This window comes from Schistosoma haematobium, chromosome 6 (genome assembly GCF_000699445.3).
Source record: "Schistosoma haematobium chromosome 6, whole genome shotgun sequence".
Taxonomy (NCBI): Eukaryota; Metazoa; Platyhelminthes; class Trematoda; order Strigeidida; family Schistosomatidae; genus Schistosoma; species Schistosoma haematobium.
In genome coordinates, this window is record NC_067201.1 from 12,136,423 (window position 1) to 12,162,104 (window position 25,682).

Sequence of the window (25,682 nt, forward strand, 5' to 3'; positions counted from 1 at the left end):
GATGTATTTCGGATTATTATAATTATTGCTAATTGAATATAAATTGTTTATTTATATTTATATTAACTTCAAGGTTTATAAACGGCCTGATCAAGATTCTGGTATGGGTAGAACAACTGATGAAAGTGCACGTACAGAAGAAAGTTCAGAACAAGTATGTATTTTAAAGTTATTTTAATTTGTTCAACTATATTCATATTTGAATGTTATAAACTTAAGAAATAATAACTGAGCGAATGTATCTAACAGTCGATTAGTTTATATAATTTTCCATGAAGTAAATCAATTAGAATGTGATTATAATTACTGTTGACTTTATTTATAGACAAGAAAAGTGTTTACAAAATGAAACTTTTGGACATAAATATATGAATTCAGTAGATGAACTCATGAGTCAATTGGAGCTAAACCATTATGGAAAACCCGGAAGTACTAGATGGTCGTCTCGTTCTAGTATGGGACTCTTCAGTAGGGCACATCCAAGACCCCACTCACAGGATTCGAACCCAAGACCTATTGGTCTCGCGCACGAACGCTTAACCTCTGGACCAATGAGCTGACCGGCATTCAACGGTGTTAATGTTTAACTTCAACCAATATAAATATATGATATATATAAATAGATGAATAATATAATTATTTGATATTTAATAATTGAACTTACATTGATATACTTCATTTTTACAATAAAAGCCAAACACTATGAGAATATCTTTCTACTAACTTGATTTAGATGTGGGTTATAAATTAGTGTAATGAATTGGGATGTTAGGGTTACGAATTAGATTTAGCGTTTTTATCACGGAATGACATCAGCTATAATGCAAAAAAGGAAATGCTATTTAACTATAGCTATATGGATGAATGAATTTCTCGCCAAAATTCAAGAACTATCATATTAAATCTGATTGGTTTGTCCATAAATTATGGTCTTGACTCAAGCACATAAAGTTTATATTTTAATTTTTATATATATAGCTGAACAAAAATGTCCAGTTTGACACATTTAATAAAATGTTGAAACGCCATGAACGCTGATAAAGTCTCTTTTGAATGACCATGTATTGATGTATGGTGAATCTATACACTGACGTAGATGTTTCCTTAAATATATATATATATATATTAATGGTATTATCTTTCACAGAAAAACACCAACATAGTTTTCATACAACTTCATTAATGAGTAACTATCCGACTTGTGACTTGATACAGTTCACGGTTTATGGTTTTTTCACTTATTCTTCATGTAGGAATCAGGGATGTAAACAGTTGGAGAGTTTCAAGCAAAACTAAAAACAGTTGTTTGATGTCTCCTAATTTACAAGGAATCTACAAAACCGTAGAAATTAAACAATTTGTGTACACAATCAACATTTTAATAGTAACATATAATTTATTGTTATCCATTTATCTCTATGTGTTGTTTTATTCATCTTAAGCTCAATTCAAACTCTTTCTTTAATCTTCCCTGTATCTTTTTGGTTTCAACTAATTATGAATATATGATATATCTAAGTCTTCGAATGTAGCATCTTCATCGTTTATTTCGGCTGATGAATAAGTCCTTATATTATCTTTACTAAAAAAAGATGTGAATTATCCTTTACACTGAAGAAAACTCGACCTCATATCTGCATGCCTATACACATTACAAAGTGTAAAAAACTAGTCATGAAATGTTGACAGTATTTGACGTAGATTGACGTAAACTTCAGTATCAATGAAAAGCAGAGATCACTGAACTGCCTCTACGTCCTAGTATAGGACTCTTCATCTGTGATTATGCAAAACCACTAATGGGTGGGAATCAAGACCTTCATATCGCATGACGAGATCGTTATCATTCAACCACTGAGTTGGTATTCAATGCTTCACATTCACCTCAACGACTATTTAATATCATAGGTGATGACTGTGTCATTCACTAACACAGCTGAACGCCTTGAGTTAGCCTCTTAACAGGATCGTGAGTATATATTACGGAGAGACCTAATACTAAAACTAGACACGCATCAACTCACCTCTAATATAGAGTGATATTTTATTTATGGTTAGTCTGTGACAAATATCACCGAAAAATCAAACTAATCCCAGATAAACTTCTTCATAATTTATGAAATCTACAGGCTTTGTACTTCATGCCTTAATCCTTTTTCTTTGCCTACAATTTGGTATGCTATGACCATCAAGTGAGAAAATTCAAAACTCCAAATCTCTTTTAATGATCCTTTTGTTAACAAAGACAAACAGTGTATGGAAATTTAACGAAGTTGTTAAGTTTTACACACGATATCACTCTTTGCATTACATCAGTTGAAATGGTAAACAAACATGAAGGAAGTAAATTCAAACTATTTATCCCCATTTCATGCTGAGTGGAAATAACAGTTGCATACAGTTTATATTTTGCGTACATCTGTAATAGCTGGCCCTATGTCGAGCCTACATAGGTTATTTTAGTTCTGGACCAACAAATTAATCATTCTCCTTGAGTTATATTTTGACCTTGTTAATTATTTGCTTCTACTCGCCTTGACTCGCTTTGCCTTGTTTCGTTTCGCTTCGATTCAATTTGACTGTAAATAATGAGTAACGCTTAGTTAAGAGAAATTAGCTAACATTTCCAGATCCAATCTGTTTCGCTTTGCTCTCTCCTTTGATCGTCTGTCTGTTCTGATCAACGATTGTACAAAATATACATATTCAAAACTTTATTCTCATATTTGACTTGTTTAATTCCGTTATTCACCAATGCGATTTAAGTCGATGATTATATATGAGGGTAGTCAGGATGTATATTTCGACAGCAATCACTCGATAACGATCATTCGTACGATCCAATAGAAGTCAGATATCGAGCCACTAAAAATTATTTAAAAAACATTTTTTTTTTTGACTATCTGTATTACTAATTCACAGGCGATATAATTTCTGTTCTCGTTTCAAGGGTAATAGCTTCTTTGAAACCCTTGTAACTGAGTTTCATTTTGAATTGGCAAAGTTGTTTGGCTAGTTTCTTACTAGTGCAAACTTTCTTTCCCTAACAAACGTAAACTTTGCTTGTTTTAAAAAAAAATGTAGGAAATTGATAATGATCAACATCACCACCATCATCAATACCAACAACAACAACGTACCAATTTTATTCATGGATTGGCACAAATAACTAAATTAACATGTGAAAATGATCAGTTAAACAATATCTCATCTGGTAATTCATTATCACAAGATGCTACATCATTAGATCATAGAATAACAATTCCATCAGATGTATTCAGTGATTACGATTCAATTGATCCAATCGATCAAGAACTTGTACAACTTGGACGTTTAATGCAATCATTAGCAGTACACTGTAGACAATTAGTACAAGCTAAATTGCAATATAATAGAATACAATATCCGTTATCTAGTGTTGGTAATTGTGCTAGTCAATATGAAGGAAATGATTCTATTGTACAACCAAAACCAATGTCAACGAAGATGATAACATCAACGACAGATTCAGGGATCAATTCATCATCCATTCCAACAGCAACAACAACAACGTCATCCTCATCATTGTTATCGTCAAAAATATCAAATCAACCAACAGAAAATTGTTATTATTCAACTGGAAATAATAACTTACAAAATACCAAATGTATAATTAATAAATCTAATGAAGGAATTTCAAATGGATCACCATTATTATCTACCAAAGATAATAGTCATAATATGTCAACTAGATTACCACGAATGGGAACTCGAATGGAACCATCAATAATGGGTTCAATTAGTTCAAATGATTCCAGTGGTTCATTTCATGATAAAAATTTAAAAATGTCAGCCATTACAACAACTGGAAAATTATCCCATAGTCGATTCCCGTCAAATATTAGAGGTAAGTATCAGTGTTCGCTTTTAAAATTAATAAATTTTCGTTTAGTCATTTGAAATTCGTTGTGAAAATGAATTACTAACGGAAAAGACCATTTAAGATTTTTTACAGGAATTTGGCGTATCCATTATTGTTATCAGTGGAATTTTGTTCTCTGAGCTAGATGGTTTGATTGTGGAGATTTCATCGTTCTTCGGAACAAGATCGTCAGCACAAAATGTAAATAGAAGTCTTGAAGTTTGTGTTGATGATTTAGTTCAGAAGAACGATAAAAACTCCACAACCAAACCATCCAGCTCAGAGAACAAAACTCCACCAAAATCATCCACCTGAGCTACAAATCTTCTGCACTATTCCATTATTGCTACTTATCAGCTGATTGTAATTTGTTCTCAGTGGATATTGATGTTTACCACTTGGATTTAACCATAATATTTAATCTTGAATCTCACAAAAATCTTAAGAAGGTAATTAACTAAAACGGTAATTAAAATGATAGACTGTTGAATTGACAGTTTGAATTCTATTTAGCTGTGTGATTCAAATAATCTCCCTAAACAATTTCTCTCATTGTTTTAATGATGAACATTGATTTTACAAGATTTATTTTTGCCTAGAAAGTGATTTCTTAGTGAATTCATGGACCATTTTTACGTTAGATTATTCTAGAGTCATTTAGAGTAAAAGAATTGATTGATCACTGAGTGGTGATCAAGGTCATGTGTGTCAGGTCCTTCTTAGTGCAGATCAAATGCTATCGACCAAGTTGGGATACAGCCACTAGTCTAGGTGACTCGACACTGAGTACACTATGTTGAGATAAGATGGTGTTTGGATGTAGTCAACAGGAGACGCTAGACCTAGGTTTTATGCTACTTGGCACTCGTCAGTAAGGTGTGCCTGTAATCTTGAATGGACTGATGTTCCCTGACGGATTCGATCCCGTGTCACCCAGCTTCACAGTTAGAAATGTTACCACTGAGCTATCCGGGACCAACTGTATGGCATGGGATCAAATCAGTTAGGGAGCATCAGTTACCTCAAGATTACAGGTACACCTTGCTGAAAAATGTCAAATAGCACGAAACCCGAGACCATGGTTTCCAGTTGACTACTTTCAACCACCATCTTATATCGAAATAAAACGATATTAATGTTTTACTAAGGATTTGTGATATAAAAAAGTGAATTCAATCTGACTAAATATCTATAGGTAACTTTAGAGTTCCATCCCGGGACGAAACATCTGATCTTTCGTTCTTGATTGTCAATGGTTGTTTAACAGATATCAGTTAGTAATGTAAACAAAAAAGTTTCAACTGTACAAACCCTCTATACCGATTACTTCGGATAGTGATAGCTACTTACTAAGAATCAATACATGTTACAACTTTTCCATTCGATCTTCAACATATACTTTGATGAATATTATGCAGACATTTAAATAGATAGGTTTAGGGTTAATGTATTAATGATAACATCAACACCGAAATCTAGCTACATCTTACTAATAAGTCCCCAATCAAACGTAACTTCCATCTTGGATTCCTCTATTAGTTACTAACCAATACAAATATTTAAATAATTAGTCCTAATTATAAGACATTACCCAAAATGTTTGTCTTTTTTTCCTTTTAAATACTGACAATAATGGTCACGACAAAACGTATCTTATAAATAACCATAACAATTCGATTAAAATAACTATCTAAACTGAATGGAAATTGTTTGTTTCCTCTTCCCATTACTATAATTACTATGACAACTAATATTAATATTACTAAAATGCATTCGAATATTTATTTGTTATATATTTTTTTTATTACTTTGACAACCTAGACAAATACACATGATGTCTATCAACCTTTTTTTTGTTTCATTGAATACTTATCAACAAGCTGTATATACACATTGATACCAAATAATAGAAATATTGTATTGTTTCTTTTTCATTTCAATAATGACAGATGAATGCTATGGTCTATGTGAAATGATCATTTAAAAAAAATTGTGTTTTAAATAAGGGGGGGGGAAGAGAGTGAAATATTATATTTTTAACATCTTTTTTTTTCATAGATCTACATTAGAGACTGTATACTTTGGTTTGTACAGTATGCTGTTTTTGAACTATTACTATTAATACCAGCTTCAATCATCTGTATCTCTCAAAGCATGGAATTGATTTATCTGAATAGGTGATGATGATGATGAAGAAGAACAAAGGGATATTAAGATTTGATTTAACACTTGTAATAAATGAAATCTGTAGATTTTGTGCTTGATTAACATTGAATAATGTGTGAAACTTCAATTAAGATTAATGACTAGATGAATTATTATTTAGAGTATTGGGTGAAGTTAAGCATAGTTTAGCTGATTAGATGGTGGTTTGAGGTAGTCGACAGGAAACCCTGGACCCAATTTTCGTGCTACTTGGTACTCGTCAGCAAGGTGTACCTGTAATCTTGGGGGAACTGGTGCTCCTTGGCGGATTCGATCCCGTGTCATCCAGCTTCACAGTCAGAGACGTTACCACTGAGCTATCCGAGCCGTGGCTAACCTCCTGTAGGACTGAGATGTAATCACAATTGATTGATCACTGGGTGGTGATCAATGTCATGCTTGTCTAGTCCTTATTAGTGCAGATCGAATGCTATCGATCATGTTACAATGTTATATGCATTGTTACAGGTACACCTTGCTGATGAGTGCCAAGTAGCACGAAACCCGGGTCCAGGGTTTCCAGTCGACTACCTCCAACCAGCATATAATCTCAATATATAGTGTACGCAGTGTCGAGTCACCTAGACTGGTGGCCACATTGCAACATGTTCAACAGCATTTTATCTACACTAAATAAGGACTTGACACACATGACATTGATCACCACCCAGTGATCAATCAATTGTGATAGTTTAGCTGAAGAATATTTTAAAATTGACAAAGTGATTAGATATAGTCAACAGCTTGAGTTATTTTGATAAAGTTTTGTTCTCTGCGCTGGATGATTTGGTCGTGGAACTTTCATCGTTCTTCTGAACGACATCATCAGCACAAACTTCAGGTAGAAGTGAAGTGTTGGAATTTCTCCACATTTAGTTTACAGCTTGTCTTGTAGACGTCGATGTTGATTGGTTCTTGTTGATGTTAAACATGTCATTGTTAACTTCTTTGTTTTGGTTGTTTATCCCATTGATTTGGGTTATTCTTAATCTTATAAGAACTGATGCTGGTAATGAGATTCGGGTGCGAAACAATCAACTTGGCATTATAAGAGGTTATGTAACATACAAACAGAATATGGATGATAAAGTTATAAATAATAACAGAACTAATAATTTAAAATAAATTGAAAACCAAATACGTAATTGTAAACACTAAGAGTGGTGATAACGTTAACATATAACATGAAGGAATAAAATATGAACAACTAGTTGTATGCTTAAAATATATATATATATTTTACTGCGTACAGTTTCTCAACATTAAGGAGATGACAAATGTAAAATGTATTAGTGAATCAATGAAAATAACATTCCATCAGAATAAACTGACTTGTAACTAAGGCATATTGTCTGACTTATCAGAAAGGGGGTTTTGTGAAGATTTTAGTAATTTAATAGTTGAATTCATGAGTCAGCTGAAGTTAGACCACTATGGAAAACCTGGAAGCGCTGAACAGCTGTTTCGTCCTAGTATGGAACTCCTCAGCAGTGCTATCAGGTTTTCCATGGTGATCTAGCTTCAATTGACTCATGAATTTAACTATTAAATGATTTATCTTAGTTTGTTATTCAATCAAAAGTTTATAAATAAGACTTGGGAATCTTACAGTAATTACAATACTATCTGTTCATCCATTGACTTCAATAGTTCACATTTTCCATATTCTATTATTTTATGTTATAATGTAATCTAAAACCGTTATATTATTTAACGGTTAAGTATCTCTCAATTTAGCTAAAGTATAAAAGTTAAGACTTTCTATTAGATTTTCAAGAAATTCATTAATGATTCAATAACTAGAGAAGATTATTAGACAGGTGGATTGTAACTTGTATCTTTCTTTTCTAAAATATACTTCTGGTTGTTATACATCTACACACAGATATAGATAAAGTGTTGTTGTACACAAAACAGACGCCTGATTCACATCAACATTCATTATGTTGTTTTCTATTGCATTCATGGTAAATATATTACAGATAAGGATGATGATGATGTGTTTGTGGTGGTGCTACATTTCCCAATTTATTTTCTATCATACAAACTGAATTAAATAATTCCATTATTATTTTCTCTTTTTTTTCATTTGGTACTTGATTTCGTAAAAATAAGCTTTAATACATCATAAATCTATTAAGAATTGCATTCATTTCTGTATTCAAAACATCACCTGGTGTATACACATAGAAAACAATGTAGTTTTAACTCTCTCTCTCTCTCTCTCTCTCTCTTTATACCTATACAACCTGTTCTTCTACACATGTTACAAACACATACGTATGTATTACTAAGACCGTATATTATCAGTATATGTATACATATATCAAAGAAATACAACCATTCTCTGATGTGAGATTAAACTGAACACCTTCACCTTATGTTACATGTAACATATAGAATTGATAAGTATTCGAATACAATTTTATAAATGAAATCTTTTATTTATAATCAACGTTAATTCATACAGAGAAAAATAAAACAACAACAACACCAACAACAACAACAATAATAATAATAATAAATTCTTCAAATTACATCTTTAAGGAAAATAAGTAGACATTGTAATAGATTATACACATCTATCTGTTTAACAGTTCATGTCTAGCATTGACCATTTCAACCTTGATTCATATAGACATAGATACATATATATAGATACATATATTAGTTCTTTATATTCTTCTATGTTTTCATCTTTTATAATCAATTATATTCGTTTATATAATAGTAAGAATACTTTTACTACTAATAGTAATAATAATTCCTCTATCATTAATAACCGTTAATGAAAAGAAATCAAAGCATCTTTGTTTAGATTTCTATGAATCATCATACATAATGATTAGCATTCTTGTTGTATACATTAGAAAATAAGGCGATTTCTTTTTGTTCTTCTTCTTCCCATTACTACTGTTCTTACCGCCATTTTATTGTTTGAACATGTATATGTCATCATTGCTTGATTGTAAGTTAGTAAATGAGTAAATGAGTAAGTGATGCTATACATGATGTATGTTTATAATAGGAAAGTGTATGTGTACTTTGTAAACAAACAAAAAAACACAAAAAATTCAAAGTAAATTCTTCATTTGTTTACACTAAATGTAGAAGTATCTTAGGATAAATAAATAAATAGATGCACTTGAAATTAAAGTTTTGTTTTGTAAACATGATGCTTTATTTATTCCGAAAAGAAATAAATAAGTATCTATTACATTAGTCATTTGTAAACAAGTTTTTTCTTCAATGGTTGAGATCACGAGTTAGTTGAAGCTAGACCACTATGAAAAACCTGGAAACACTGGACGGCCGTTTCGTCCTGTTGTGGAACTCCTCATAGGTGCCCATCCACGACCTCGCCCCGTGCGAGATTCGAACCCAGGATTATTTGAATGTACATCTCATGATTTACAATAGATTCGAATCAATAAAATTGAAGATAAACAAAACTTTTGTATTATAATTTCAAATATTTTATGCTAGTCTATTGGATGCTTGGTCATTAATCAACGACTATTATATACGATAAATGATTGGAGATAGTTGCCAAGAACTTTTGTTTAATCTAGATTATACACTATTGAACATAAGTTAGTAAAGTGTACTTTTAATTTTAAGGAAGCTAATATTTCCTGATAGATTCAGACTGTAAAGCGAGGTGATGTAAGTTTGAATCCACCTAGAGAAGTCGCTTCTCACCAGGATTACTGATACACTTTGCGGATAAGCCCCAAATTGCGTAAAAACTAGATGAAACCAAGTTTTCTGTCAACTATACTCAACGACTTTTTCCGAATATTCGTCAAGATTAGAATCAATAGTTTGACAGAAATTAGGCGCCGAGTATAAAGAAGTCATTATATGTGAAAATTATATTTGAAATAATCTCAGCAATTGAAATTTAAATAATTCCAACGTTTCGTCCAGCTTACTTATCTGGACTTCTTCAGGATAATAATCAATCAGTGACTTCTGTATAGTCGGCGCCAAATTTCTGTCAAACTATTCGCTCTAATCTTGATGAATATTCATTACCAATAAATTAGTTATTAAAAGTATCTCATTACTAAAGAAAGTAAACTATGATTGTATATTTTTGAAGTAATTGGGTCAGTTATGTTTGAATCCCAAGAAAAACATTCGTTGACTCAACAATTCAGATATGTTTCATCTACGAGTTCTAATCTACATGAAACCCATGCCTACCTCCCGTTGTCACTTTTATCCAAAATCTTGCATAAAATTAATTTCATATATGATACTAGTTATCATAATTTATTGGCAGTCCCATCTATTAGGGTTGAAGAGTTTATTGAAATTCAAGCTTCAATTTATGTGCTTAATTATTAATCGAATAACAGGAACGAAACAGTTACCCACAGAAGAAAAAAAACAGGGTCATCTCAAGTTGTCTAATTTTTCTGAAGTTTGAGAGCTTGACACAAAACTTAGAGTTTCTCGGTCCGAACCCCCTGTCTTAGGGTAACAAATATGTAGTACCAAAGAGTTCTTGAAAATAAGACCAAACAGCTATCTAAAACTTCTCAGTTTTCAATAATTGTCCAACTGATGTCGGTTTGCGATATCAATATAAAGATATTTATCTATTCTTGTTTCTTGATCACTAATCATTTAAGTAAGAGGAAACCTCTAACCTGATCATATATGATCAAACTGTATCGAACGGACTTTGATCATTTTACTTATCAGACTATATAAATATCGATAAAAAACAACATCTTATGAAATAGATTATTTTTCTCTGTTATAATTGTAGATCGTCCAGTTTCATCTGAACGTCATGAATCACTGGCTCAACATCAACAACAAACTACATATTGTCCTGATTCTAATTCTAAATTAATCGAACCTCATTCAATTTATCCAGATAATTTAGAACAAAATAGATTAAATGGTAGCGGAGATACAAGTGCATATTGTACTAGTGAAAGTAGAAAAAGTCAAAATGATTCACCAATGAATAACACTCATAATTTTGCTAATAATAGCAGTGAGATTATTAACAATAATAATAGTATTAATAATAATGATCACGCTACAAGTAATGGAAGTTTTACTGATCAATGTTTCCATTGTATTACTACTTGTGGTAATAATAATGATAATAATACACAATATCCACCGGTAACAACACTATCTAATAGTGATTACCCTACAAGAACTATAAGTAGTTTACATTATAACGGAAACAGTGTAGGAGAAGGTATAGCTGCCTCATTATCCGACTTGGGCGGTTCCCTGTTATCTTTGTCTGCAGTTATTCCTGATCCACATCACTACCACCACCATCGTCATCACAGTCGTCATCAATATAACTCCAGTGAAGTTAATAATACTAATCATCATATAACACCAAACGATTCTTTTAGTCCATCATCCAATTGGTCAATTGATGCGAATTCACAATATACTACTCATAGTAATAATAATAATCAATATATTCATCCAGATCCAAATATTAATTATACTGAATCATATTATACATCAATTCGTCAATTCAATTCACCAGAACCATCTACATCAACTTCATCATCATTAATTTCTGGTAGAAATCATAATAATAAATCATCAAATGAACAATTACCATCAACATCAGATAATAATATTAATCATAATTTAGAAGTGAATAGTTTATCCAATTACAATAATACAAGTATATTGAATGAGCAAAAACGTAATGTGAATTTTGCAAAAGATGTATCTATAAAATCTAATACAAAAGTTCAAAAATCCAATTTTTATCAACAACAACAACATCACCAAAAATTACCTAATTCTAATTTGATTTCTGAACATAATCCGGAGAAATTTCTAAAAGAAGGTTAGATTTCATTATATGACTGTGTTATTTAATTCAGTACTTATTTTATATCAGAAGGGGTGCCGGCACAGTGGACTAGTGGTTAAGCGCTCGCGCGCGAGACTGATAGGTCCTGGGTTTGAATCTCGCTGCGGGGGTGGGATCGGGGATGCGTACTTCTGAGCAGTCCTGAAATAGGACGAAACGGCCGTCCAGTGCTTCCAGCTTTTCCACAGTGATCTAGCCTCAACTGACTCATGATCCAAACCACTGAAACTACTTATTTTGTAGTTTGCATCACGGATTAAGTTTGATTAGATAACCATTAAAAACTAGAAGTTAATAGACAGTTGTTTTAGACTAGATATAGAACTTCTTAATAGTTTTCAACCCGACCCTACGATAGAGAAACTTTAGGTCTATCGGTTCGAGCTTGGTCTCTAAACCACTGAGTCAATATCTAATAATTTATAGATCTAACTTCAACTAATTCGTGGTATTACATCACTCACTCAGAAGAAAGAGGTCGATTATGAATATAGTGGTCTTGAGTGCTGTTAGAGGTATGAGGGCGGTTACCACTTCCTGGTTTCCCACACCGTGAAAGGGTTCTTCTGGAGGTACCTGAAAAGGAAATTGGATTAAAGGTGGTCTTAGTGACCTGAGAGCGTGACCGCAGTGTCCAAGGGACAACTGCTTGAGGTCGGTCACACACGACCTTTTTGTGAGTAATTTTCGTGTTAGCTCCGTATTTGTTGAGACCTTACCGCCGGAGACGGATATCCGTGGGATAGAGCAAGGTGTGCATTTTTAAGATCGACCTTTTCTAACCCCACCCCTCCTTGTGGGGAGGTAGCATCGCTGTCATACTGGTTGTCTGAAGGAAACACCTTATTGCTGTTACACCTCTGTACAGTCAGCAGTACGGCTTCGCCTTCGGACCTTGAGTTTACTGCTTTTAGTCTTACCGCTCTTCATCCGACCTGTCTGAATGGTAGGACCTTGAGAAACGATTGTTCCAGCCAGTATAGCTCGGTCGCTTCAACACGATAGGCAAGCCCAACCATCACGTCAAGGTAGCAACAGCGGTCGGGCATTACACTACCATCTTCCAATGTAATCGGTGGATTACTCTCTTACAATTGATATGATATGTTTAAACTTATTTACTAGGGTTTAATTTGATAATCTCAAATAAACTGACTATTGAGGTAGATTACTTTGAGTAATGAAATGATAATATACTTCTAAGATCCAAATGAGTAGAAGCGTGAATTGTACAACCACAGAGAACTCTTCCAGTTAAAGAAAATGCGTCCATTTTTTATGCAAAAAGTAAAATAAATTTACATCAGGATCGTCACTGGCTTCTAGACACTGTGTTGCATTACCTTTAGGACCCCAAGCAGGGAGTTGTGAAGGACCAACACAAGCTAGTCCTGTACAGCTTTCTTTCATACCACGACACCATGTCATACACTGACCACCGTTCCTCTTTTTCCAACCAGTCCCAGCGTCGGCAAATAATTCACGATGTGGAATTCTGTGGGACGATATTCGTTGAACATGCCCAATCCACCGACGTTGATGGTTCAAGATAGTGACATCAAGTGAATTATCGTCACTGCTCCTGAACACACGATGCTGAACCTCTGCATTACTAACATGGTGTTGCCACTGGGTGTCAGCGATCCTTCGGAGACAACGATGGTCAAATACAGACCTCAATTCGGATAGGCTAGGTTTCAAAAGCACAGAGCAAAACTGCTATCACCGTAGCGTTGTAGATCTGACTTTTTACGGTCAGACTGACATCATGAAGGCGTCAAAGGTTGCCCAGATTACCATGAGCCACTCTGGATTTCACTGTGCGTGAATTGATCTCATCACCCACAGCATCACCAGCACCCAGATACACGAACTTCTCGACTACTTCTCTCTGCTCATAATCCAGGGTGAATGCAGGATCAGGGTCCTGTCAGTCTTGTAAAAGTACTTTGCACTTCAAAGGTGTAACGAACATATCATACCTATGGACACTAATTGCTAACTGATTAAGTGGGGATCGCATGGCTTGGATATCAGCTATCAAGTACACATTTACGTATCCAGCTATGTGTCACACTTTATTTATGTAATAACTTATGATAATACCTGTCTGTCCAAAGTCCATTATCCTTGTTTCAAACTTGTAACCTATTAATTGACTGATCAATTATTAAGTTCATTAAACATAAAATTTCTTTAAACAAAGATGATTCTTTTAATACATTGAATAGTATTTGATTATTTAGTTATAACATATGAAACTTGCAAATTAGCGTAAATGATGACCAACTACTTATGATATTCAATAGTATAAATTTGAGATGATCAAGTTTCAGAAAAGTCTACCTTATTTTTTTCATCTTACATATCTCATAATAAACCCTTAAATAGAATAGATGGATTGGAAGTTTAAAAAAAGGAATTCAAATAATGCGTTTTAACTCATCAATTGTATGAACATATAACCTACTGTTAATGTACATATTGTGTATTGAACATAAAACATTTCACTTTAAACACCTATGTATTATCCGTTAAGCTAATGACTTGCTTACATTATCATTAGAAAGAGATAGCTCAGATCATTTTCACTAATGAAAAAGAAACAACTTTTTTATCACCTCATGGTAAGCTTTTACTAAGAATTTTCTTAAACGATAAATAAATAAAATCCATATTCTATTCAAACCAGAAACTAAACTAAGACAAATATGGCTAACCTGAAAAATTCATATTGAGTTAGATTGCTTTCAATAAAACGATTTACACATCTAGTGACAAGTCGTGACCATTGGAGCTAATCTATATTGGGTGTGAGACTGATACTCATTGAAGCGAATAGAAGATGGCTGGTCAAATCATGGATTGATTGAATTTATATATTAACACCGTTGGCTACCGGTTTAGTGATCTGAAGTTTAGGTGTTCACGAATAAAACTTAAGGCCGTGGGTTCGATTCCCGCCTCCAGAGTAGTAGATTCGCACTGTTGAAGAGGCCCTTACTGGGACGAAACGGTGCCTCCAGTTTTTTACCTGTAGTCTAACCTAGATCGGCTCATGATTTCAACATTATACATATAATTTAAACATTATCACAGTTGAATAAGAAATACATTTTTCATTATATCCCAATGAAAATAGAACTGTATTTCTGAAGTTGTGTGACCCTAACCAATATTGCTTATTTATTTACTCTGAAGAAGTAGTTTATAACACGTCACGAAACTTCAGAAATACAATTTTCTATTGATTGAGATGTACCAAAAATATATTTACAATTAACTTTCCGCTCAATGCTAAATTTATTTCAAACTATCAAGTTCATTCATAGCATTGATAGTCATATTTTTGTTTTTAAAAGATACTTGTCGTTTTGACAATCCAATTTATGCAACAAAATCTGGTAGGATTATGTTAGCCAGATTGATCATTTACTCAATGAACACTGTCTCAAATATTGTAAATGATAAGACCATTAGTTAATTAAATAAAGAGATTACTATTGTCCTATTAATGTATAACGTTATGATACCGCCAATTAAAGAACAGTGATTTATCGAGCGGACCAAATGATGCATAAAACAAGTACGAGCAGTCTAAAGTCTTTATCGGTCATGCTTCCCTCCTGGCCCTGCTTGTTAAGTCCAGAACACCAATCTCAGCCTACACGATATGAATCATGTATTTCAAACATACTGGGTTTATATACCAACCAGACAGACAATATCTTACCATAAAACAGGAAACAACATTTGTAAAAGATTTAGCTAAATGTGGCTGTGAATATGGGAGATAGTAATTGATAGACAGAGCATAAATCAAGAATGGTAAATCGTATAATAATGGTTCATAGGTCAAAATAAAGCTTATGATAAGAGAAACACGAATATGAATAGTTTAGTCATTTAACAATTATACGATAAAAATATACGCATAGTAATAATTCATAAATGGATTCAAAAAGTTACCATTCATTATTCTCATCGGGGTACAACAGAAGGAACAGACATTAAGTCATGAATATGAAATTTGTCATTTAAATTTGATACGTTTGGATCGTATTGTTAGCTAAATCCCTCAGCATCTCAATGTTACTATCTCAGTTGAGTCATAATAGTTACCAACTTGTTTAAGATGTATGATATTTGAATACTTTTACGGATTTAGATTCTTTTGTTCTCTATTGTTAACATTCATAACTTATTTTGATCAATGTCTATGGTCATAAGTAAGAATTCTTTAAATTGATATCTTGACATAACCGGTATAGATTAAACTGACTAGTCCTAATCCACATAATAAAATAATTCGTGTATTATATGTACAAGTAAATTTTATGACATATCTACTCAAATAATCACTATATCAATAAAAGGAAATCAAATTTCCATTCTGATAATTAATCATAGAAAAGATCATTAAAATCCAATTTAGTTGATGCAACCATTGTAGTGGCTTTGCTTCGTTAATCAATCACCTTTGTAACCGTATTATATAAATCCCACTGTTTGAAATCAGAGTGCAATAAGAAGCGGCGACTACAGTTTATGAGCGGATAGCACAGGTAACAAAGCTATAAGCATATCGAGCGAATTTGTGTGTACGGCAACATGTACAGACGCAAATTTATAGTCAGATCCAATAATGGCACAGCTAGACAAGGCGAAGACTAATAATAGGAGTTGCATACATATTATACATGAGGAAGATAATGATTCATCGAGCGATATTTAGGCTATCAACATTTAAGCTAAAGTCTGTCATATGATCAAGCGTACGCGTTTATACAGATATAATAGTGATCGTTATAGTACAGGGAAATATGAGAACTGTTACCGTTAGAATAAGATTGTTAGTAATTTAAGTTAATAAAAGGGCTTAACCAAAACTAACCACAATCGAAAGTGGTTGTAGGATAATTGCTATATTATATTGATTATAAGCAAAGATCGATGGTGGCTAATAGGGGAATCCTGGACATGCGTTTTATCCTATTTGGAACTCGTCAGCTAGATATATCTGCATACCAAAGTTGATTTTCCTGAATTCCATTGGTAGCCACTATCCATATTTACTTAGAATGCTTGTCATTTAAGCCAATATCAAGGCAATTCACACAGAATGCACATATATCAATAAGAAACTAATCAATTTCAGTCCTAAACATCAATGAGAAGATGGATAATGGCTAGTAGTGGAATCCAACATGTACGTTTTATCCTACTCGGGACTCCTCAGCTAGATGTACCTTCATCTCAGAGTTGATATTCACTCTGCAACTTGAACCCAGTACCATTCACTTCAAACACCATCGCATTATTCACTTAGCTACTGAATCCTGATAGTCACTTGCTTGTGCAATGAGATGGAGTTTTAAATGCACTTGATATTGTTTACTTGTATCTTCCCATTTGATGATTCGGACTGCAATTGATCAATCTCTTTTTAGTATATATGCATCGTATGCGGACTGCCTCAAAATTGCCTTAATTCATAAGCATTCTAAGCAAAGATGTATAGCGTCTAGCAATGGAATCCAGGATGGACGTTTCGTTCTATTTGGGTCCTATTCAGCTAGAAAATACAAGTAAACAATAGGAAGATTGAAACAATCAATACAAAAATCAATTTTAAGCCAATATTGATTATTGAACATCTTTTCTCAATCAAATTTAATATAACAACCAAAATGATTTATAATTGTACATTATGATTATTTTCTTTTTCTTTTTCTTTTCTTTATTTTAATCAATTCAGAAAAATCATCTTTATTAATGAATCAATATAGAAATAAACAATTACACTTTAATCCATTATATCCTTTACCAATATATTATAATGAATATTATTATCCAATAAAATATATATCACCAAGGAAATGTATGACAACTACATTAAATGAACAATTATCAAATAATCATAATAATAATAGTAATAATAGTAATAGTAATGGTAATAATAATAATAATAATAGTGTAGTGACAACAATGACAATCACTAAGCCAATACCATCAATGAATATTTCAAATAATAAATTACATTCATATGAATTTTATGATAATTTTTGTTGTTCATTAACAAATAAAACAATATTAAATACAAATAAACAAAAACAATTAACAGTTCAATCAACAACAGCAACAACAACAACAACAATGGTTCAACCATTGAATGAATTAATGAATATGAATAAAACAAATATAATAGTAAGTTGATTTAATTTAATGTTATAGATGTAATGATAATTATTTATTTTAGTAATTCAATTTATGAGTTAATTGAAGTTAGATTACTAAGAAAAATCTGGAAGTACTGAATGGTTATTTTTGTCCTAATTTGGAATTCTTCAGAAGTGTACATTCATGATCTCATACCTTGTGAGATTTGAATCCAGGACCTATTGATCTCGCGTATGAATGCTTAATCTCTAGACCATTGTGCTAAGTGGCATTCAATGGTGTTAAGGTCTAAATTCAACCAGTCCACAAAATTGCATCAACGTCCATCTCAAAACAGACTCGGTTGAATTCCACTTGTCATGGCTTCTCACTAGAACTCCAAGAAATTCTTGTTGGAGACCATCATTATTGAGCATATGATGATTATAATCAGAGAATATTATAGTGAATATTATAGTAATTTTAGTAGTTGAATTCGTGGGTCAGTTGAACTATTTATTTATTATTATCATTTTGAAAGTCTAGCTTTATTGGAGAGTGTATATTATTATGATTTATATGGATGTTATTTCAGTTACTTCACCACTATGAACTAGTTAGCGATGTCGAGACTTTATGGAAATATAGGCGGCTAATCAATTTATTGAATGACGTTGTGCCATGAACGTAAGATCTATACAACTAGAATCAGTCATTTTATCGTGACTCCCTTGTTAAATTCTTAGAGTTGGCGGGACCGAGTAGATTGAGACATTATCAGGTTGGTTCGATCTGTTATTTCTTTCTCTTATATTATTAGTGAAAGTGAAACGAACTTCGTTAACTAAACCATAACATTATGGCTTGTATTTTCAAGTAAACTGTATAACATAAATCTTGAAGTAATATTCATTATGAATTGTTTTGTTAAGATTTGAAATTCTTAATCAATGTACACATGAACAACCAAAAATCATCAAGTACCGAGGTCAAACATAATCCATCCAAAGATAGTACCAACTAGACTCCACTTGAAATTTATATTCATCCTATTTTACTGATGAGTAACTACTTCAAGCACGGTTTCTCGAGAGAATCTAAATAACCCTTCAGCCTCCAGTGTCTAGTGTTTTGTAAAGTGTTATTCTTCATTGAAATAAAGCAGATATGTTCATATACTGTTTGAGTTACGTAATAAAAAACACAAATCGTAAAATTAATGAACATTTATTATGGTTTATGTTCTCAAGTTTGCATTTAACTGATAATATCTCTAGGATATTTAAACCTCTGATTTTCTGTTGAAATCATATGAGTTGTTTTTGATGACAACTACTTAATATAGACCAGTATTTCAAAATTATTATAGTGACCTAAATTATCAAGGCAAAACTTGGTAATGTTACCTACGACCTAAAGGCATATTATCAGTTATCCATTCTACTCGATTTTAAACTGTTTGATGCTGGTAGTATAGTGATGTGAAGTTTGTTGAATTTTAACAAAATCCTGAACCAATCAGTGCTAGACCAACATTGAAAACCAAGAACCATTCGACGGCCGTTTCTTTTGAATATAGGACTCCTCAGCAGTGCATGTATATGAAGGCGAAAGTCCAAGATCTAATTCTTGCAAGTGGGATTATGGATGTTTATTGCTGGGGGGTCCCATATTAGACACTAGTTGAGTGGTTTAAAGGTTAAATTCTTATTAAACAACTTGAATGTCCTGGGTATAATCACTGGTGAAATCATGGATATGTACTGCTGAAAAGCTCTATTCTGGAACAAAATAGCATTATAATACTTCCTAGTTTTCAATGATTGATTAATTAAGATCACTTTATGATGTGAAGTATAAAATAACTGAAATAATTTCGCTTAATCTTAACTACTCATAGTTAATTGTGCAAGAAAAATGTATAAAAAAGTTATGCAACAACAAATAATACTACTAATACCAATACTATTATTAATATTAATGATACTAATATTAATAATACTACTGCTACTAACAGGAAATTATATAACGTAATGTAGAATATTAAACAAAATATTCACTCCATAATTTATGTTAAAATGAAAGTATAATATTTTGTAAGACATCAGTTCCTGTTGTAATCAGTGCGGTTTAACAAAATTGTCAAAATCGATCATCATTATCATCATCATCGCCTAGAGAAAATCATAGAAACAGAAGGGGTTTTGTGGAGATTGTAGTAATTTCAACAGTTGAGATCATGAGTCAGTTGAAGCTAGACGGCCGTTTCGTCCTGCTGTGGGACTCCTCAGCAGTGCGCATCCACGATCTCGCCTCGTGGAACTCGAACCCAGGACGTATCAGTCTCTCGTCAGGCGCTTAACCAACTAGATGTGTTACTCAATTTCGTGGATTAGTTGAAGTTAGACATTAACACCGTTGGATGTCGGCTCAGTGGTCTAGTTGATTAAGCGCCTGGCGTGAGACTGATAGGTCCTGGGTTCGAATCTCGCGGGGTGCGGGATCATGGATGAGCACTGCTGAGGAGTCCCATGCTAGGACGAAATGGCCGTCTAGTGCTTCCAGGCTTTCCATGGTGGTCTAGCTTCAATTGACTCATTATCTCGACTATTGAAAATCATAGAAAACCTGTAAAATGTAATAATTAATTACAAACTATTTATGTATGTACAGTATGAATTATTCGTCAAAGAACATAGAAATAATTAGGCAACACGTGTATATGTGTATATATATACAACTTCTATCTAAATGCTTATCATTCAGTGGGACATGAGCAAAATTACAAATAAATCAAACAAGAACGAAGCCAACTAATGAAGATGACGATGAAGAAGAAGATGAAGAAGAAGAAGTGGAAGAAAAAACCAGAGAGAATAGACAAAGTGTAATTGTCACTCTTTCCTATTTTCTTCATTCTTCTCACTTATTTAATTGTTCCCAATTTTTCAACCGTAGACAAAGGAATAAATTTGATGATACTAAGTACAGTATAAATCACTTGTCAACTATATATTCATAATTATGTATACATGAATGTAGACATTGTGTACATGTATACACTAGTTTTGCATGTTGATATACATCATACACTCTAACACATATACATTTAACCATTAATACAGGTAGGTACCAGTAAGAAGTAAGAGAATAGAAACTATCGGTGACAAAACACCAACGTCAACAAAGAAAAACAATATATGACTCACATAGAATTTTTTAAAATAATTTAATGAGATTTGACATAGTATTCCAAAATATTAGTGGGAAGTATGGAATAAAAAGGGTAATATGATAATGTATTTTACATTACCAGTACTACTGTATTATTATTATTATTGCCAACATTATACTAATTTGTCAAAGGTCAACTATATTTTATGTAAAATTGACAAAGAGAAATGATAGTCATCTTGAAAATTTCAATGATGGAAAAGATTTATAGCTCAGCTGGATGATTTTGATGAAGTTTTATTCTCTGAGCTGGCTGGTTTGATCGTGGAGCTTTAATCGTTCTTTTGAACGACAAACATCAGTACAAACTTCAGGTATATATAATGTTATTCAGAAGAACAATAAAAGCTCCATGACCAAACCATCCAATTCACAGAACAAAACTCCATCGAAAATTTCAAAACACTGGCTAAGTCAATAAAACTAATTTTATTTTTACGGAATGATACAATTTTTTTTTTCATTTAGAATTTTTCAATAATTTATTCCATTCACTTGGTATAATTTGGCTTGTATCTTCCCATTGAGGTTTAAGACTGCAATTGATCAGTCTGTTATCGGCATATGTGCATACTGTGTGTATGCCTCGATAGTGCCTTGATTCACAAGATTTTTGTAAGCAATGATAGATATTGAGAGATTTATTTCACAGAATTGACAGTCATCCAGAGACTTTTTTTTAAATGTCTTAACTTACACCCATTTATTATGATCAGCATTGTTTATATACATATATATATTATTTGAGTCAACTTCTACATAGTTGTCCAATAATACATGTTCTGTATGGAAACCATATTATTATTATTATTATTTGTGTGTTGATGGTTGAAGGCAATCAACAAGCTTTGAAGCCATTTTCTTTGAATGATGATAGCAAATTTTATGGTGAATTAATATTTCAAGTGGAGTTCGAACTCTAGAGGATTAATATGATATTTAGAAAAGTTTGTACTGAATTTTTCAAATCGTAAAGAATTTTCCAAAGCATATGAATATATTTGTTGAAATGATGAACCGGTCCAAGTTAGACTATGATTTCATATCTGGAAACACTATATGGTTGTCTTGTTTTAGTATGAGACTTCCTAACGGTGCTCATTCATGATCTTGTACCCAGGAATCGAACCGAAAACATTTGATATTACTCGTGAACATCTAAACATTGGACCACTAAACCGACATCTAACGGTGTTAATATGTAAATTTAACCAATTCGCGATTTGACTAGCCATCTTTTATTGACTTCGATGAGTATCAGTTTCACACTCAACACAGGTTAGCTCTAATGGTCACGACTTCTCACTAGAACTGTAGAAATTTCCTGTCGAAGTTACTCACTAGTATATATATATATATATATATATATATATATATATACAAAAAGTACCACATGATCTTTTTCATTTAACTTCTAGACACAGTTATATCCCCTTATAAACATAACCATAATTATTTGAACATTATAGTTTAATACAGTAATTGATCTTAGTTAAAATCGTGAATCATTGAATAATTGCTTGATCATTGTATGAAACTCTTTGGAGGTACTTATCCATGATTTTTCCACAGGAAATTGAACCGAAAACCTTTGATGTTAAAGTAAACGTTTAAACTTTAAATCATTAACGTTATGTTCAGTGATTTACATTGTTTAACTGTAATTCACGTTATGATATTAAGAATAAATGACAAAAGTAATAATCTCTCATTTTATCGACTAGTTAAAATTAAAACTAAAATCATTGCTAAAAGATTGAATACATCCAATTTTATTTCAAAAATAAGTTTTTTATAAATTCACTTAGTGTTATCAGAATGGGTTTAGTGGAGAGTTTTAGAAATTTCACAGGTTGAAATCATGAGTCAGTTGAAGCTAGACCACCATTGAAAACCTGGAAGCACTGGACGGCCGTTTCGTCCTAGTATGGGACTCCTCAGCACTGCGCATCCACGATCCCGCACTGCTGAGGAGTCACTTAGTGTTGTTTATTTGTATCTTCCCATTTGATAATTAGGACTGCAATTGATCAGTCTCTTATTGGTATATGTGCGTCCTATGTGGATTGCCTCGATATTGCCTTAGGTCACAAGCTTTATAAACAAAGATAGATAGTAGCTAGCAATGGAATACAACATGCGTGTTTCGCCCTATTTTAGACTCGTCAACTGGAAGATCCAAGTAAACAAAAAAAAGCGAATTTAAAACTTCATCCCGTTTCAGAAGCAACTGTCAATCAGAACTCAGTAACTAAGTGGATAATGTGATGTCGTTTGAAACGAATGGTACTGGGTTCAAGTCCCAGTGTTAACATCAACTTTGAAATGCGGATACATCCACTCATCCAGCTGACGAGTCCCAAATAGGACGATACGCTCGTCCTAGTTCCCAATGCTATCCACCATCCATCTTTGCTAATAACTTTTATAGTTTATGAATTTCTAAACATTGAACTACTGAATTTTTCTTTAGACATTTTGAAGAAAAAAAAATAGATAGAGGGATTAGAAGATGACTATTAGAGAATAAGCAATAATAATAATTCACAAACTTGACATTTTATTATCATAAGAAAAAAAGTAAAACAAAGAACTTTGAATCATACTCCTTCATCATTTATCTTCATATACATTTTAGTTTAAATGGTAGACACGAGATTTTGGGCACAAAAAAACAAGTGTTCAATGTTCAATACATATTTGTTCACTTGTTCCTATGCATATATACATATATATATATATATATATATATATATATATATATATATAAATGGTTATTTTAGAAGAAATCAAATCACTCATTACAAAATATATAGTAGTTACTTGAATACAAAAATAACACGCATGACTGTCTGAGAAAAATATCGGTAAAAGGTTGTTTGTTAAATTATTATTATTACGAATACTGAGTAATACAATAATAACATTGATTGTTAACAAAAATATATCATTTAACAAAGGTAACCACAACAATTGATTATCATGTGCATTGCTGAGGAGTCCCATACTAGGACGAAACGGTCGTCCAGTGCTTCCAGGTTTTCAATGGTGGTCTAGCTTCAACTGACTCATGATTTCAACCTGTGAAATTTCTAAAACTCTCCACTAAACCCATTCTGATATCATATATCAATCAGAGAAAATTCCCTTTGTATCTGTATAATAAACTAGAATTTGATGATAATATCATAGATCTATCTGTTATGAAATGATTACATCATAGATTTTTGTTGTTGGTATCTATGCATGACGATAATTCTATTCCGTTAATTATGATCATAGAAATCCATAGATCCTACTACAATACATATATACACTTGTAACTGAGTAGTCTTAATTCATCAGAGTTCAGTTTATGAACTAGACCACAACTATTTAGTTCTAATATGAGATTCCTCTGTGATGTGCATCTATGGTCCTTTTACTGAAATTAGAGCACATACCCTTCAGTAACGTATGAAAACTCTTAACTTATAGATCACTGATCTATCATTCAGTTTAACCGACTCACGATATTGCACGACATCCTGAGATAAATAAATGTTTAAGTCCGGTATGGTTGGACCTCATTAATCATGACTTTTCTCTACGACTACAAAAGTTGAATTTTGAAGCCAGTCCCTTGAGAGCACATTTGAAACGGAGGATGAACATAGTAAACTATCATTCTTAGACTGTTTGTTTAAAAAAACTTGCAATGGAAGTCCGTTGCTGATTCCATTTTCAAATCCATTGACAATTCTAACCATATACCAAAAACCAACACATTCAAATCAGTATATTGATTTTAACTCTGAACATTCATTCCGTGCAAAAATTTCCCTAGCCCTGAATCTTTTCAGAAGATCAACGAAGATCATTAATTCAGAAGATAAGCCAAAAGAAAAAGATAATATAATACATATCCTACGATTTAATGATTTTCCAAAGAAACTATCCTTTAAATCACAATTCTAAGGAAATATCTTTGATTGGTACTGTAATCATGACATATTCAGATCTATTATGACTTTCACTCTACGAAAATTATTTTGTATTGTTTCCTTTGTACTATTTAAACTTGTGTTGATTTAATGGCATTTATTTAAGTAGCATACATTAGATCGTGAAACATCGGAAATATATCTTTCCACTCCTTCGGAAATCACAAATAATATATTTATTAGTACAAAGGGTTTATATAGATTATAGAATTTTGATACTTTACATAAATAATTGATCTTAGCTAGTCTATTATTGAATAGCAGAAAGCACTGTGAAGATGTTCCAGATAAAGTGATACTTTATTCGGCTTATATTTCTTTAAGTATC

At 32.4% G+C, this 25,682-nt stretch overlaps 1 protein-coding gene across 1 annotated transcript in view; it reads left to right on the forward strand.

Annotated features, from left to right (window-relative positions):
- PDZRN3 (E3 ubiquitin-protein ligase pdzrn3) overlaps positions 1 to 25,682 on the forward strand; it is a 109,029-nt gene that overhangs the window by 74,661 nt on the left and 8,686 nt on the right. The window contains exons 6-9 of the mRNA XM_051216862.1: positions 74 to 154; positions 3,085 to 3,886; positions 10,887 to 11,951; positions 17,737 to 18,185. Of these exons, the coding sequence (XP_051065482.1) occupies positions 74 to 154; positions 3,085 to 3,886; positions 10,887 to 11,951; positions 17,737 to 18,185 (2,397 nt within the window). The remainder of the gene's footprint in view (positions 1 to 73; positions 155 to 3,084; positions 3,887 to 10,886; positions 11,952 to 17,736; positions 18,186 to 25,682) is intronic.